General features: G+C 36.1%; 2 protein-coding genes across 3 annotated transcripts; both read left to right on the forward strand.

Moving 5' to 3' along the window:
* The first annotated feature begins 1,006 nt into the window (after positions 1-1,006).
* Positions 1,007-5,592, forward strand: syt15 (synaptotagmin XV). Its single transcript, XM_088069909.1, has 8 exons — positions 1,007-1,233; positions 1,303-1,501; positions 2,662-2,810; positions 2,898-3,190; positions 3,275-3,442; positions 4,275-4,383; positions 4,522-4,704; positions 5,059-5,592. The coding sequence occupies exons 1-8, from the start codon at positions 1,227-1,229 to the stop codon at positions 5,196-5,198; spliced, it is 1,248 nt and encodes a 415-aa protein (XP_087926035.1). The 5' UTR covers positions 1,007-1,226; the 3' UTR covers positions 5,199-5,592.
* A 664-nt stretch (positions 5,593-6,256) lies between these two features.
* On the forward strand, positions 6,257-16,572 carry nat9 (N-acetyltransferase 9). 2 transcript variants are annotated; one of them, XR_015774961.1, is made up of 8 exons: positions 6,257-6,522; positions 7,719-7,828; positions 8,675-8,815; positions 8,980-9,039; positions 9,864-9,958; positions 10,044-10,194; positions 14,797-14,873; positions 16,440-16,572. XR_015774961.1 is itself a non-coding variant. In XM_088069916.1 (6 exons), the coding sequence occupies exons 1-6, from the start codon at positions 6,389-6,391 to the stop codon at positions 10,191-10,193; spliced, it is 690 nt and encodes a 229-aa protein (XP_087926042.1). In that variant the 5' UTR covers positions 6,257-6,388; the 3' UTR covers positions 10,194-10,550. The 2 variants fall into 2 exon arrangements, 1 of the variants encoding a protein (XP_087926042.1); XM_088069916.1 differs by lacking the exons at positions 14,797-14,873; positions 16,440-16,572 and having other exon boundaries at positions 10,044-10,550.
* Positions 16,573-16,585: the final 13 nt, after the last annotated feature.

Below are 16,585 nucleotides of genomic sequence, written 5' to 3' on the forward strand. Positions count from 1 at the left end.
TAGCTGGCATCCAATCTCTGAACAGTCTGTGTGTGTGTGTGTGTGTGTGTGTGTGTGTGTGTGTGTGTGTGTGTGTGTGTGTGTGTGTGTGTGTGTGTGTGTGTGTGTGGCTAATAAGCATTTTGATTCTGAGTTAAGATCAGATCAGTGATCAGAGCAGCCGGATTATATGTATGTCATTTAGTTAAATCAAATTTTAGTGATAGTTTGAGAGAAAAACATAAATGTTAACCTCATTGTGGCACAAAAAGAAAATTTAAAGGATCATAGAAGTCAGTAGAAGTCCTCCTCATACCATGGATGTCTGTACAAAATGTATTCGCGATCCTTGAAATAGTTGTTCAGATATTCAGTTTGGATGAAAATGGTGCACCGACAGACTTGAATTTACCGTGTGACAGTTTTAATAGTCGTTATGGTTGTAAAAATCAATTTATAAACGTCAAATTTAAGCCATGTCTGACCAAAAATCAGATGCAATAGCAGCAAAGATAATTCTCTTCACATTTTTCCGCTCTGATGTGTTTGCACACCTTTGTAGGCTCAATCACCTCTGTGTCACCGAATTCAACAATAGATAGTGACCTCAGAGACATTCATTCAAATGAAAATCTTTGAAATTATTACTTAAAATATATATTTTTTTAAAAAGTAAACAGCCGCCAGAAGATGGAAATTAACAATGAAGTCTCGCTTCCACTGTGCCTGGCGTGCAGACAGTCCTTTTGTGTCCAGTGTACGTTGTGCACTTGGGGAGTGTTGTGCATAGAAGAATTAAAAGGTTCATAGATTTCAACAGCGCTACTAATGACGACTTCAAAAATATAAAATTATTACATGACAGCAGACGTTTTATTCATGGCAGGCCGCCGCAGATACATAAATGTGTGGCGAACCCATCTTTAAATGAAAATCTTTGAAATTATTACTCAAATTAAACAAATAAAAGCCAAAACATCAAAATAAAGAATCCACAAAACAACAGCATAATATGTGTGAGGTTTATATTTAATTTATAAAAACATCTTAAATGAGGGGTTCGGTCCTTAACAGGTCTACGAGCGTGGCAGAGATAACAGCACGAAGTGGTGAGAATAATCCAGCTGTGTCGTACTCTCTCTGCTCACACACTCCACACACACTTCAGTACTAAACAGCTCGACTACAAGACACTCACATTAACGATAAATGCTAATTACCAGCTTCAGACAGACTGAGAAATAATCATGGCAGGTAAACTGTAAGCTGCTCATACATTCGACGTGATTTTCAGCGTTTTTGTTCATGTGTGTGTTTGTTCAGACCAGGTGCTGCTGGTGGCTGTCGGTCTGTCTGTGGGGCTCCTGTTGCTGCTGCTGCTGGGTCTCGTGGCGTTCTGTCTGTGGAGGAGGAAGACGAGGACGAAGGGTCGGAGTCAGTACGAGGAGCTGCTCTCTACAGTGCCTTCAGTACCAGCATGCACTGCTCCGGTCATCCTGGTGTCGCAGGGCTCCTGGGCCACGTTAGTACCGCCACGAAAAACACATGCACATCCTCTGACATGGTGCTTTTCTCACTGTTTACTCTTTTAGAGGTTTATATATATACATATATATATATATATATATATATATATATATATATTGCCTTTTTTGGTAAGATAGTTTATAATAAAGAGTTAATGGAAGAAAGAGGGGGTTTGAAATACAACAAAGGTCTCAAACAAAGGTCGTGACAGATACACGGACAGCATCTTAAACCCCTAAACCGCTGAGAACTTTTCAAGAGTTTGATTTGTAGACGACCAAAATCACTGCTGCTTCAAAATACAAAAAAATGACTTGTGATTTTTAAACAGTCTGGGTCTAAAGAGGCGAAGCAAGCTTTATCTGTGTCGCACGTTTCAGACTTTACACGAATAATGACCTTTTGAAACCGAGCGACATCAATTGTCTTTTGCTGCTTTTAGATGCCTTTTAGAAATATTTAACCTTTTGAGCCCAGAGGAAACTGCTGCAATTTTTTTCAAATATCATGGGGAAAAAGACAAAAAAAAACAGGTAAGAAATATTATATGAAATCAGCAGATTTAGAAAAATGTTTTTTTTAAAAAGATAGGGGAAATGTCTGAAGGAAAAAGCAAACAATCACTTTTAAAATTAAATTTAAAAAATATTGTAATTTTTAAGCACTATCCTTTTGTTTTCTTTGTTTCTTTTTTTATTTTATTTTTATTTTTTACTAATTATCAGGTGAGTTTCTTGTACTTTTCCATAATTTCACGCTAACTATTATGTCTTCTTTCATTGCTCGTGGACTTCTTCCCGTGTTTTTGAAAAAAAAAATCAAGCTGATTTGCACAGGTTTCAGAGAGTTCAGCTGAAAAGAAAGAAAAAGAAGAGGAATATGAGTTGTGTTTCAGGTAAAGTTATGTCATAAATTGTCTGGATTTCTTTACGGCACAGAAAAACAAAAACAGCAGCAGTTTACAAACACAAACGGGCTAAAGCACTGACAAAGTACTAATAAAATGTTTGCAACATGATAAAATGAATGAACTCACCTCTTAATTACTTGGAAGCATCAGTGTTTGTGGGACCTGTAGTCTTGATTTTAGTTGGTATTTAAAATTGCTTCAGAAGCCTAAATTAATAACATTTTCTGTGTGTGTGTGTCTGGAAGGCCCATGGAGATCCCTTTCACTTTGCCTCCTCGCTTCACGACACAAAATCATGGAAACGTGAACAATGAGGAGGAGAAAGAGGAGGAGGAGATGAAGCAGGAGGCCCGCCGGGACATCCTGGCCCATCGCGGGTCGCTCTCAGTCAGGAGTAGGTCAATACTGCCTTTATCTGATATACGTCAATGTACATTCAGTATTTTAATGTGAGTTTTTCATCCCTTTTTGTCTCCATCAGGGTGGTACCCGGTGGGGACGCTGCTGGCGGGTCTTTACTCTGTCCCTCCTCTGAGCGAGGTGGTGGCACCTCCTCCCGGCATGGCGACCCGCCTCTGCTTCTCTGTGGAGTACCGACACGGCAGCGAGCAGCTCATGGTCTCCTTGCTCCGCCTCGGCAACCTCCCTCCCCGTTTCCACGGCAACGTCACACTGGTGGAGCTCCGGCTTCTTCCTGATGACCGGCGGCCCCGCCAGGCCAAGTCCCGGGGCACGGGGCCCGACCCCGAGTTCAACGACTGCTTGGTTTTCCAGGCGAGGACACGAGAGTTTACACGCTGAAGCTGGAGGAGTAAATGTATCTGCTCTCACACACTTCCTGTGCGTTTCCTCCCACAGGTGTCAGGTGTGTGTGTGCCGCGGAGCACCCTGAGCGTGTGTGTGCTGAGTGTGGAGCAAGACGGAAAACGGCACGCAGTGGGCAGGGTGCTGTTTCCTCTGGAGGGGGAGCTCGGTCAGGCCGGCAGGGTGCTCTGGAGGGACCTGGAGACGGAGGACAACACACAGGTACCAGTGAAGACATGTAACTAAGTACTTTTACTCAAGTGCTGTACTAAAAGAGTAACTAAACCCCCAAACCTCTTATGTTTTTCATTTTAAAAGCAAAATATATGTATATTTGCTGATTGATTCAGGTCCAATTTCTAGCAGATTGATTTGACTTCTTTTTAAAAATTGAGGAGACAAAAATGAATGACCAAACTTACCAAGACATGTCCCACAAATTGCAAAAAAATGTGACATGTGACAAGAAAATTACCTTAATGTTGAGTATAAAATCATTCAAAAAGGGATAATGTCGACTTTATTTATATTAATTTTATATTTAAAATCATGTTACAGACAAAAATATGTAAAATAAATACACTTAAAAATTTAGCTTTTTTAGTTGCTTTTTTAAAAAAAAAAAAAAATCTTCTATTCATGTCATTTTCTATAATGTTTTAACTAATTTTTTGCAAATTTTTGTGCCATCTCGTGTTAAGTTGCTTGTTGCCTTCTCCCCCTGTTTTTGAAAAAAATCGAATAGATTTTCTCAGGACCCAGGCGTTTAAATGCATGTGAGAGGCGTCTGAACGCAGCACAACAAAAATGATGTTGATCCAGGTTCTAAAGGGTTAAAGCAGCAATAATATTAATCCAAAAACATCAAATTTAATACATATATTTACTTCAGTACAGTTTTGATGTAGAACTTTTGCTTGTAGTGAGGTATATTTCTGTGTGTTATTACTATTTTTAATCCAAATGCTTCTTCCAGCACTGATAAGGACACACTGATTGTCTTTATGTGCACAAATCGTCCGTAAAAGCTGATGATGATTGTAATGTGTGTCAGTGCTCGGAGCTGGGTGACGTGCAGATTTCTCTCAGCTACAGTCCGTCTCTGCAGCGCCTCTCTGTGGTCGTTCTGAGGGCTCGAGGCCTGCAGCTGCTCACAGACGCAGGTATGACGTGTTTTAGGTAAAAACGCTTGTGGATTTAGGAAGGGAAACAGGAATCAAAATATTAGGAAAATCTAGCAAATTGTGAACTAAGTCATTGGAGTGCAAGTCTCAGTAATATGGCATGTGTGTGTTTCCCAGGTGTGTGTGTCCAGGTGAGCTTACAGATACACACTCAGGTGGTGAAGATGAAGCGCAGCTGTGTGCTGAAAAGTGACAACAACCCCTATTTCGACCACAGGATGACCTTTAAACTCCGCTCGCAGCACCTGGACGAGGCCTGTCTGAGATTTGAGCTGCAGCAGCCAAACAACATCCGCTCAGGTAAAGAGATTAAAGGGACAGTTCACCTAAAATCAAATCTTTTTCCTCTTACCTGTAGCACTGTTTATCAATCTGGATTTTTTTGGTGCGAGCGTTGGAGATATCGGCCGTAAAGTTGTCTGCCTTCTCTCAAGTATAATAGAACTAAAAATGCATACTGCACCTGTCGACCATATAATGGTGCGTAAACAATCTGTATACATAAATATCACAACAGGTAAGAGAAAAAATACTTTTGATTTCAGGTTTAACTTCATATGCATGCTATCTTCATGTGCTGCTTCATAGATTTCAGTGTCAGATCAGCTGTGTATTCATCGCCGTGGCTCTGCTCCCTGTTTATTGTTCCTGCAGAGCCTCCGGCCCTGCTGGGAGTGCTGGTGTTGGGCCCCTTCATGTACGCGAGGGGCCTGCAGCTGCAGCACTGGATGGACATGGTCAACACGCCACAGGAGCCGGTGGAACTGTGGCACGGACTGAGCAGGGCCTCTTAACACACACACATACACACACACATACACACACACACACACACACACACACACACACACATACACACACAATGTATATACACAAAGATTGAACCTAAAAAAAACAAACAATCATAATTTAGAAAAGACAATTCAGGCTCAATAAAGGAACTGAATCAGGAATTTGGGAAGATGCAAAAAGAAGTATTTTTATTTTTACTTCTTTTACTGTACTAAAACTCCACTATCTATATTTAATCTGTCTTTCTTTCTCTCTCTATGTATCATTTTGACATGTGGATTACTGTTATTTTATTGTTTTGCTCTGTACATGGACAGATGCGCCAGAGAGGGATCCCTCCTCAACTGCTATAACTGAGTTTTCTTTTTTCCCCCGTTTTTTTTAAATTTTTTTAAATAAAAATTTTAAAGGGGATTCTGAATCGCTGAGACGGTCCAAGGACAGAGAGAGAGAGATGTTGTAAAGCTCAATGAGGCAATTTTTTTTCTTTAATAAAAATAGAATATAAAAATATAAATGTAAGAAATACAATAATAGACCTAATAATATGTGAATATTTAAATTATAATATGGATAATTTGCTGAGTGTGTAAAGAGTGTAAAATATAAAACTGTGCCTTATGCTACAAAGTAATGTATAAAATTAATATGTAAGTTAAAAAGATAAATATGTGTGCAAAGCTACAATAATGAATAATAAGATAAACATAAGCAAGAATAACAATAAGAATATACACAATGTGTATCATTAAATCTACATTTAAGAGTTGGAGGAATATTGCACCTTAGAATAATGGCACAGAGGATTGCTATAGCTAAAATATATCAATAAATATTGTAGTGACATGGAGACCTTAACAAGTTATTACACATCTGAAGTTTAATCAATAAATTATATAATGTAATTATAGATGAGTGTATAAAGTCACACACTCTGACAATTATTTGTACAGTCAAATTTATTTTAACAAATATTTTTCTTCTTTTCTTGGGTGTTTTAAGAAACAAAATTACACATTTTCATTTAAAAAAAATAAAAATATATAATAATTTTCAAGCAGCTCTTCAGTACTGCGCGTTGTTGTCCAGCAGGTGGCGACTTTCGCCTTTACAGCTGTCTGCGCAGCCGCACTTTGAACCACCGAGTGTTAATACGGAAGTGACATCATCGTGTAGTCCGGAAGTGTCGTGGATGTGTTGTAGTCGTGTGCAGCGCGCTGATCTGTGCTTTATATCTGGTTTTAACATCATGAAGATAAATGAAAACACTTTACTGGAGGGACACACAGTCGTGCTGGTTCCCTACAATGCAGAGCACGTGCCCAGGTAACGCTGACAGCTCGTGACTCTCAGTCGTCTTTATTAACTCTTTCAGTTTCTGTCTTTTATTCTCACGTTTCTGCTTGTTTCATGCTGCTCGTGGCTTCAATATGTTGTTATTTTACCTTCATGCACGTTGGTTTCTTAATGTAGTGTTAAGGTATTTGTATTGTAGGTTTTATAAATGTATTTTAAACTGGACTGTGACGGTTAAACCGAGTACCAAGTATAAAGTACATAAGTGCTACTTGAGCACTTTATACTTCTATTTCACTACAGTTTGGAGGCAAATATTGTTGTTTTTTTTCATTTTTATCAAATTTAAAAATAATAACTAACAAATAAATGATAATAATATAGTAATAATAATTATAATAGCAATATTATTAATAATAGTAACAATACATTAAATTACATTAAAGAATTAAAATGCAGTACATTTTTTCCCTATACTATTTAAGGTTATTTAAAACTCCATATAGGGACTCCACAAGCGATGCATTACCTCCAACCCAAGCAGAATAATTAAAATAGATAATAACAATAAAATAATAATAATATTTAATTACATAAAAATAACATGCAATATTTTTTTTCATACAATTAAAAGTAATTATAAATTCTGAGTATCCAAAAACTAAAGTGGTAAGTGGTAAATAAATGAATTAAAATAACCCATCCAGTTTATTGCCATGTTGGTTTTCACACACGAGGAATTTGCTTTAGTGCAAAACATTAACATAGTAAGAGTAACAGAAACAAGTTATTGTAAAATCAAGAGACATGAATGCAGGATAGAATTAAGTTATAAAAATAAGGAAAAATGCTTAAATGTATGTACACATGAGTGAACTTTTGGTACTTTATCGATATTTTAATGCCAATTCCCCCGTGTTTTACTTTAGTAATATTTAAAATGCAGGACCTTCACTTGTTTGCAGTATTTCTACACTGTGGTGTTACTATGTTTACTTAAGTAAACAGTCTGTGAGTGCTTCTTTCCCCTCTGGAGAAGTGCAATACAAGTCAGACAGGTTTAAAATAAAATAAAAATAAACATTACACTAGAAAGTTGCTCACCAGTCTCCGGGCTAATGTGAAGTCTCTCTTTGTGAAAACGTTTTGTCTGGTCTGGTTTGTGTGTGAAAATCATCAGAGAAATATTTTTCTGTCGTGTTTCTCTCTCTGTCCGCCTGTTTCAGGTATCATGAGTGGATGAAATCTCCTGAGCTGCAGCAGCTGACCGCCTCGGAGCCGCTGACCCTGGATCAGGAGTACGACATGCAGAAGAGCTGGAGGGAAGACGATGATAGTGAGGGGTCATCTGACTGTAACGTGCACACAAAAAAATCACATTTCAGCCCCCATAAATGCTCTGAAGAGACGTATTTACTGCTGCAGATTTACAGTAGCAGATTATGCAATAAATAAATAGAATTTGTGTTTAGATAATCACTGTTTTTCATATTCCTCAAGAAAGGGATTTTTTAAAAAACGTTTTCTTTACTAGAATTTGAAAAATAATCCCCACTGTTTTTCTTCCTCAAATCTGACAACAGACAAAATGTTTTCACAAAGAGACACTACAAGTTCGCCTGACGGCAGGGTGAACTTTGTGGTTTTTATTTTTTAATTTATTGTTAACATGCCAGACTTGTGCTGCGCTAATCCAGAGGGGAAAGAAACACCCACAGATAGTTTACTTAAGTAAACATGGCAACACGACAGTGTAGAAATACTGTTAAACAGTAAAAGTCCTGCATTTTAAATATTACTCATGTAAAAATACAGAGGAATTAGCGTTAAAATATAGTTAAAGCTCCAAAAGTTCATTCACTTGCACATATATTTAAGTATTTCTTTCTTATTATGATAATTTTATACCAATGATTAGTTGTTTCTTGATTTTACAATATTTTTTTGTTTGTCTCTCTTATGTTTGTTTTTCACCAATACACCAAAATCAATTTCACAAAACACAAAAAAATAAAATAAAAAATAAAAACACTTTTTTTTTCATATTCAGATCATCGTCCTCCAGATTTCTTTTCTTTTGTAAATAATTATAAAGAGATTTTCACCGTCCTCTGAAAATATTTTAACATTAACATAAAGTAAAGCTGTTTTATTCACATTTGTCTAAACTTTGTCTTTCCAGAGTGCACGTTCATCATCTTGGATAAGCAGCGGTGGGCAGACAGCAGCGTAGAGGAGGAGCAGTGCATGGTGGGAGATGTCAACATGTTCCTGACTGACCCCGCAGACCCGTCGCTGGCTGAGCTGGAGGTCATGATCGCAGGTGACGCAGCGTGTTATTTAACAGTAAAGACTTTAACGTCTAAAATGAAACTGCATGATTTATGTCGATCATTTCCGGCTTTTTTCTCTCTAATTTGACGCTGTTTTCATGCAGTCGTTTTATTTTTATTCCCTGATGCTCATGAAGTTTCTTGTTTTTCACAGAGCCGAGTTACAGAGGGAAAGGCATCGGGAAGGAGGTGACACGCATGATGATGAGCTACGGTGAGCAGAAGATCTCGTGTCCAAACACGTGCTGTAAGTTACAGCAGGGAGACAAAGGGTTAAAGCCGCTGTGTGGAATTTGAACATTTTTGACTTTTGTGCTCCTCGTGCCTCATCCAAGACCTTTTAAATCACTGCCCAGGTTTCTGTTTTTTTAGCAGTTTATGTTGGTCTGGTGCTGTGTTATCCTCTTTATCAGCTGTTTTCCTGGTTGGAAAAAAAATGCTGCAAACTAGCAAAAAAACCCCAAAAAAGCCATGAAAATGGTGACACTGAGATTTGTTTATTTATTTTTTAACTTTTTTTCAATAATTTATTTTATATTTCAATTTATAATTTATAAATTCTTATAATAAAATTAAAAAAAATAGAGAATTGTAATGATTTAAAAAATAACAGGTACAAAACAAATAATTAAAAAAAAAAAACAAAACAAAATATCAACGGTAAAAAAAGTATGAATGAATATAATTATAATAATTTTTTAAAAAATTCACAACATTTTTAACTTACATGGTCAATCATTGATCATATTGAGACCTTTTGTGTTGTTTTACAACAACCTGCATCACTTAACCACAAAAAAATGACAGAAAATGACAGAAAAATGTCCGTCTTCATCTAACAATGATCAGATTGGCTCAGATTGTTATTAAAAGTGTCTGACAACATTATGAAAAGGAACCCAACAGAGATACTTTTTCTTTAAAGAGTAAGATCCTTTTTATTTAACCGAAAATCATCATCACCAAACCCAGCAGGCGGCTGTTTCTGAACGTCAGTTAGCGAACGCTGCTGATCGTCAGTGCGTTTTCTCCCTCTAGGAGTCACCAAACTTGGTGTCAAAAAGTTTGAAGCGAAAATCGGGCTGGACAACCAGGTCAGCATCGCCATGTTCAAGAAGCTCCACTTCCGGGAGGTAATGCGTGCTCTTATTGTGTAGGATTGCCCAAAATGATGTATTATTTAAATGTATTTAGCCATCGTCCGTGTGTGTGTATCAGGTGTCGGTGTGTAAGGTGTTCAGAGAGGTGACCCTCGAGATGGCGGTGGACGAGTCGGTGCGGACGCGGCTGCTGGAGGACACGTCCCACATGAAGGACAGAGACTACAGACAGACCTGCAGCAACAGACAGGAACTGGTTTCACAGTGAAGTGAGCTCACACATCCGAAAGACTTTCACTGGTGAAGGAGTTCACTGCACACTGGGAAATCTGGGCTTACTGGAGTGTCATTCAGACTTTTTAGACATTTACACTCGTCCGCAGGGGTGTGAGGTACATTTACTGTGTGAGGACCGTTATTCAGTTTAAGTATTTTAATTTCTGTATGTATTCCGCCTGTCGGTGGGAAATGTTGTGCTGTTTTTGTTAAAAGATTTATCTGACAGTTGGAGTTTTACACTTTATGGCCAAAATTATGTGGACACCTAAACATTTCACCTGCATGTGATTGTGAATGAATTGCAAAATCAAGGCCCTCACGGTGCCCAGAAGCTCAGTTGGTAGAGCGGACGGAGGCTATGTCCTCTCAGCAGCGACTGTGGGTTCAATTCCAGCCTCGGCCCTTTGCTCCTCCCCTCTCTCTCCCCCTTTAACGCTTAAAACTGTCCTATCAAATAAAGACAAAAGGTCCCAAAAGAAATAAAAAAATTAAAAATCATGACCCTCAAAGAATTACTCCAAAGCCCAAAAAACATTTGTATATCAAATACTCAATGTTACATTGAATTTGTGAAGAAAATGGGGAAAATTCTCAGCGTATTGAAGTCGCAGGGGTCCGTGCTGTGTAATCCATATTTCAGTAATTAATTTGTGCTCAGTACTTCTCAAACAGACAGCCCTGTCCGACGGGGAACTGAGCTAAAAGTGAAACTTATCTTCGCTCTGTGCTAAGCCAGACTCTAACGATAAAAATGTTAATTTTACCTCACTGAACACAGCAGCTGCTGCTCTGTCGCTGCTCTGTGACTTCGATGAATCTGAACTAACCCTTTAAAACTGTGGTTCACGGCCCAAAAGTGGGTCGCCGGTTTATTCTGAATGAAGGTGACTCCAGAACATTTGTGTGTAAAAACACACTTTATTGTGAATCTCTGGCACAGGGATTTTATTTTGAAGTGCTATTTCCTGCTTTTCAGCACCTATGTTCTTGGTATTACTTAGCCTGTTAACGTGGCTCTTTTTTGTTGCTGTGCTATTATTTATCTACTAAGTTTTAAGTCATTTCACTTTATTTTTTCAATATATTAAATTTCTTTGTGTCCAAAACCCAAATGTTATTTACATTTTTGAAATAAAATTGAATACGGGGTAATTTCATTAGTGTGGACCTTGAGCTAAGGACTAAGGACAAAGTCTGGAGCCCGTGGCTGACCAGATTGACACAAACTGCTTTAAAAACGCCAAAGTCACACAATAACACAAGTATACTAACCGATTGGCGCAGCGGTAGAGCAGCAGCTCCCGTGTTCAGTGAGGTAAAATTCTTGTTTTTGTCAATGGAGTCTGGTTTGAAGGTCGCATCGATAAGTTTCGCTTTTCGTTCGGTTTCCGATTGGAAAGAGCTGTCAGTTTGGGAACTAATGAGCATCAGAATTGATAAAGAAGACTTTGATTATGTGTCATGAGCTGTGTGAGATCTTAAACACTGATCGCAATGACTTCAATTCATCAGGAAATTTCTTAGTTTTTGGATTCCTAGTTCACCGGAGGTATGTGAGGATGAATTTACCGTAACATCATAACTGATCTGAAAATTAATGAATCTTTACTGTCTGAAAAAACAGAAATTATATTTGCATTAGTACATTTTACTTGAGTAAAAAAAATCTGACCATGAAAAAATTATATTTGTAATGAAGTATTTTTTCATTTCTGTGGTTGCGACTTTTTCTGAATGTCTTCCACTTTATAGACTGAAGAAACGAGGAATAACGTGTTAATTTATGAGCTCTAGTAATGCTGATAGGTGGATTTTGTTCCCTTCAAACGGAGCCAGGCCGGCTGTTTTCGGTCTTTATCCTCAGCTCAGCTGCTGTCTGCATAAAAAATGGCGCACTATTCCTTTAAAGCACAAACACCTGCTTCTTTTTCCACTTCCTCTTGAGCACTACCACACTAAAAGCCCAGAAACAACAACAGTATTCATCTGCTGTAATTTAGTTGTTTTTACGACATGTATCCATGGATCCCTCCTCAGTCGCTCTGCCTGAGGTTTCTACCCTTTTTTCCCGTTTTGGGTTTTTATTAGTTTTCTTCAGATGTGAGGATCTTAGGACAGACGGATGCAAATTCTGATTTGTGATAATGAGCTTTATAGGTAAAATTGAATTGAAATTGAAAACTGTTGTGCAATTTTAATAACCCGACTAAATGCTTTTCTGATGGTTGTCTGATGGTTTTTAATGTCGATTTGTTTCCAGCTGAAGTTTCAGTTTGCATGCGAGTGAATCCCTCTAAACTGAAAAAATAAAACTTCATTAAATCGTTTTCCAATATCATGATTTCGTTTATGTAAACCATTTTAAGATTGTTATATCACAGCCACTACAGGCACTTTTATGTAGCAGCATATAATATGAAATGAAGCTGCAATATTCAATATCGATGTAACTAATTTTTGACTTTTTAGTGGAAAATTACCAATAGTTTACCTTTAAAAGAAAAAAAGGATCACAACTTCAATAAAAAGACATTAAGAAGAGCAAAAAAAACATTTAAAATGGTCATTTTTGTGCACTAAAAAACTGTATGCTGATTAGGTGCAGAATAAATCATGAAAGGAAAGAGCATTTCAATTTTCTCATGCACAACCAGCAGCGACTGAAGCCTAATCCGAGTTAAACTCATCTCTTGTACATTACAACCAACATATTTGTCTCATGTTCCTCCTAATTGCCACATTAGTCTGCTGCATTTCTCATAATTTTTAAAAAAACGGAAGGCTGGTGGTTGAGAGCAAATGCCAAATGCAGGAGCTTTAAAAGCAGGAGCTTCCTTTCTGCACCACATGAGCCCAAACATGAAATAGAAGCATATAATAATAATAATAATAATATTAACAATATAATGGCATTTTTATGTTCTCTCAAACCTCAGTGTGCTGTTTCCTCTTATTGCAGTCAATTATTTTTAATGCTTTTGGCTTAAGAGACATTTATTTGGCATATCCAGCATGTATTGTTGTGTTTTAAGACCTAATGTTTCAACATTTCTTTTTTTTTTGAAAAATCTTAAATTTCTGATAATTTTTTTATGCTTTTTATTATGCACATAAGACCCTAAATTACATATTAAGATAGATTTTTTTATTGATTTGTGCCACAGAGCCACTAACAAAACTTAAAACTCTCATTTGATCAGTAACCAATTTCCTCAAAATATGTTTATATTTGTCAGCCTGAAAAAAACCACAGACCAAATCAGTATGTGAAAATAACAATGGAAAAGGCAGATGTACACTGCTAACTTACTAACCTTATTTTTTGATAAAAATTTTAAAGTTAAGAAGAGCCGCACGGTTAATCATTTTTGTATTCTCTTTTTTTTAGTTTTTGGTTGAAAAACTCTGAATTCAACATGTAATTATTTTTGTTTTGGGAAACATGAAGCAGACTCACAGCAGTTCCCCGAAAATGTGTTCATGACCTCACTCCACTCAGCTGCAGAGGACAGATTATACAATAAAGAGGAAAGTTTCATCAGGCTAATGGCGCCTGTGGTCGCCGGCTCTCACAGACCGCTCTCTCCGTCACATTAGTCGCTGATTTACAGAAATATCGGAGGTATTGATGGTTGCAGTGAAATAGTTTAAGGTCTGGAAATGGATACCCCATTGTGCAGCAGATTTATTTGAAGCTTTTATCAAGCTGTTATAAGCAAAAGTGATTTACTAATTCCTTCTTTAAATTAATCATCTACTTGTGTCAGTTTCTTTATATAAAAACAGAAAAAACAACAACATTTGACTGAAAAATTAACCCATGTAAGTCATTATTAAGGATTCCTGTTTTTTGGAAACTGCAGATGAGAGAACAGTTCAAAATAATAGGCTTTATCGGCAGGGCATTTGATGTCCGTTGCCAAAGCACATTTACAATTCAAATACAGTTAATGAAATTAACAAGAGATCACATGGATAACGATGTTAGTAAAATAGAGTAAAATAGGTAATTAAACTAATTTAAAAAACAGAATAATCTATTTGTTTGAGGTCATTAAAGCACAATCTAAAGAAAAATGTAAAAACAAACAAACCAAAATATAACCTTAAACCCATATAGTAGATTAAATAGAATAAATAAAATAAATAAAAAGGCTGTGAGCTGCAAGAAAAATCCCACCATTATAACATTTCCATGTGCAAAATATTCTGTTTTTTTGGCCTTATTCTGAAAAAGACAATGTTCCTTCTGAGCCGTTTATACGACGTATGAAAATAAATATTCAACTAATAAACTGTGTTCATGCAGCTGTGCCTACGCTGATGAAAAAGTTCCTCCATTTGGCCCCAAAACTGCGTCATGCAAATGAACTCATTCAGTGCATTCTGCAGTGTATTGCCAGGAATAAGAAACTTAAAGTGAAAGTACGTCATTTACTCACAGTTTAAATTTTAGAGGAAAAACACACATTCATTTTCTCTCAGTATACGCTGATTATGAAGCTACAGCAGCCAGCTAATTTAGCTTAGCATAAAGTGTCTGTAAAGCTCTCTGATCAACATGTTGTGCTTCTTCTGTGTAATCCGAACAGAAACTGTGAAAGTGAAGTGAAAAAACGACCTGTGGACATCAGTGTTTTGGGGAACCGACCAAATCGTGTCTCTAAAGGTAAGAACTGAAAAGTGCTCCTTACCAAAAGTTAAATGCTTGGTTAGATTCTTGGTCTTGTTTACTTATTCTTTAATTCTCTATTTCCTGATTTAAATCATATTTTGGCTATTTTTGGCTATCTAAATCAACAAAATTATCATCTCAGAATTATGAGCAAAGTTGTCATTGAAGAACATTTGCTCTGTGCTTCTGAATTAATGAGATTATGTTTGAATTGCAAGAAAAGTTTGAAAAAAAAAGCCAGTTAAAAATTCTGCTATTTTTTTCTAAAAATTACTGTTTTAGCTTTATGAGAAGTTTTCACAGAAAAAAAGCTTATTTTTTCTGAATGAACAAGATTATTATGTTTAAATTATGAGAAATTTTCATGGAAAAAAATCCCTTTTTTTTCCTGTATCAACAAGATAATTATGTTTAAATTATGAGAAATTTCCATGGAAAAAAATGCCTATTTTTCTGAATTAACAAGATTATTATGTTTAAATTATGAGAAATTTTCATGGAAAAAATCGCCTTTTTCTGAATTAACAAGATTATTATGTTTAATTTATGAGAAATTTCCATGGAAAAAAAATGCCTATTTTTCTGAATTAACAAGATTATTATGTTTAAATTATGAGAAATTTTCATGGAAAAAATCACCTTTTTCTGAATTAACAAGATTATTATGTTTAATTTATGAGAAATTTTCATGGAAAAAATATTTGCCCATTTTTTCTGAATTAACAAGATTATTATGTTTAAATTATGAGAAATTTTAATGGAAAAATTGCTTTTTTCTGAATTAACAAGATAATTGTTTTTAAATTATGAGAAATTTTGGAAAAAATTATGGAAAAAAATATTTGCCCAGTTTTTCTGGGATTATTATCTTTTCATGGGAAAAAATACTGCTATAGTTTTTTGAATCATCTCACAATTATGAGAAGTTTTCATGGAAAAAACATTCTTTTTTTTTCGATGGAATAATAAAATAATCTTATTCAGATAAACAAGAATTTACGAGATTATCTCATTTACCGTGAAAAAACAGCAGAATATAGTTCTTGGATAATCTCGTAAAATCAGAAACACAGGGCATTTTTTTCTCTTAAGGGAAGTATTAGGCTTGTGTAAATTAAACAGTCATTGTTAGAAAAATCCCAAAACCCTATAGTTTGGGCACCAAATTATAAATAAATAAATAAATAAATAAATAAATAAATAAATAAATAAATAAATAAATAAATAAATAAATAAATAAATAAAATTCCCTATCTTGTTTTCCTAATTTAATAAGACAATAATCTTATTCAAAAAAATGAAAATAAGTAGAGAAGTAATTACCTTAGTTTTAAAAAAAGCAGAATTCTGGTTATGAAAACTTATAAGAATTCTTAGATAATCTTGTTAATTCAGATAAATTCAGATTATGAACTTCATATTTTGAGATCATAATCTTTGTAATTACAAAAAAGGGCATTTTTTTTTTATTCGTTAGGCTTTTGTAGCACTTTATGAAGGCTACGTTATAAAAAGTTTTAAAGATTGTCTTTTGGGCTTTTTTATGCCTTTATTCCATAGGACAGGTCAAAGTGAAAGGGGGACAGAGAGGGGATGACATGCAGCAAAGGGCCAAGGCCGGAATCGAACCCGCGGCTGCTGCAGCATGGACACAGCCTCCGTACATGGGGCATCCGCTCCATCCACTGAGCTACCGGGTGCCCAGG

This window comes from Plectropomus leopardus, chromosome 19 (genome assembly GCF_026936395.1).
Source record: "Plectropomus leopardus strain MGB_pleo_1.0 chromosome 19, ASM2693639v1, whole genome shotgun sequence".
Lineage (NCBI taxonomy): Eukaryota > Metazoa > Chordata > Actinopteri > Perciformes > Serranidae > Plectropomus > Plectropomus leopardus.

What these genes read in the sequence shown, in the direction of transcription:
- syt15 (XM_088069909.1), top strand. An exon ending in CGGGTCGCTCTCAGTCAGGA is followed by an intron (nt 2,811 to 2,897) that starts GTAGGTCAATAC and finishes TGTCTCCATCAG; the next exon opens with GGTGGTACCCGGTGGGGACG. An exon ending in GCCAAACAACATCCGCTCAG is followed by an intron (nt 4,705 to 5,058) that starts GTAAAGAGATTA and finishes TTGTTCCTGCAG; the next exon opens with AGCCTCCGGCCCTGCTGGGA.
- nat9 (XM_088069916.1), top strand. Translation starts at nt 6,389, where the DNA reads ATGTGTTGTAGTCGTGTGCAGCGCGCTGATCTGTGCTTTATATCTGGT. An exon ending in CTGGAGGGAAGACGATGATA is followed by an intron (nt 7,829 to 8,674) that starts GTGAGGGGTCAT and finishes TTGTCTTTCCAG; the next exon opens with AGTGCACGTTCATCATCTTG. An exon ending in AGAAGCTCCACTTCCGGGAG is followed by an intron (nt 9,959 to 10,043) that starts GTAATGCGTGCT and finishes TGTGTGTATCAG; the next exon opens with GTGTCGGTGTGTAAGGTGTT.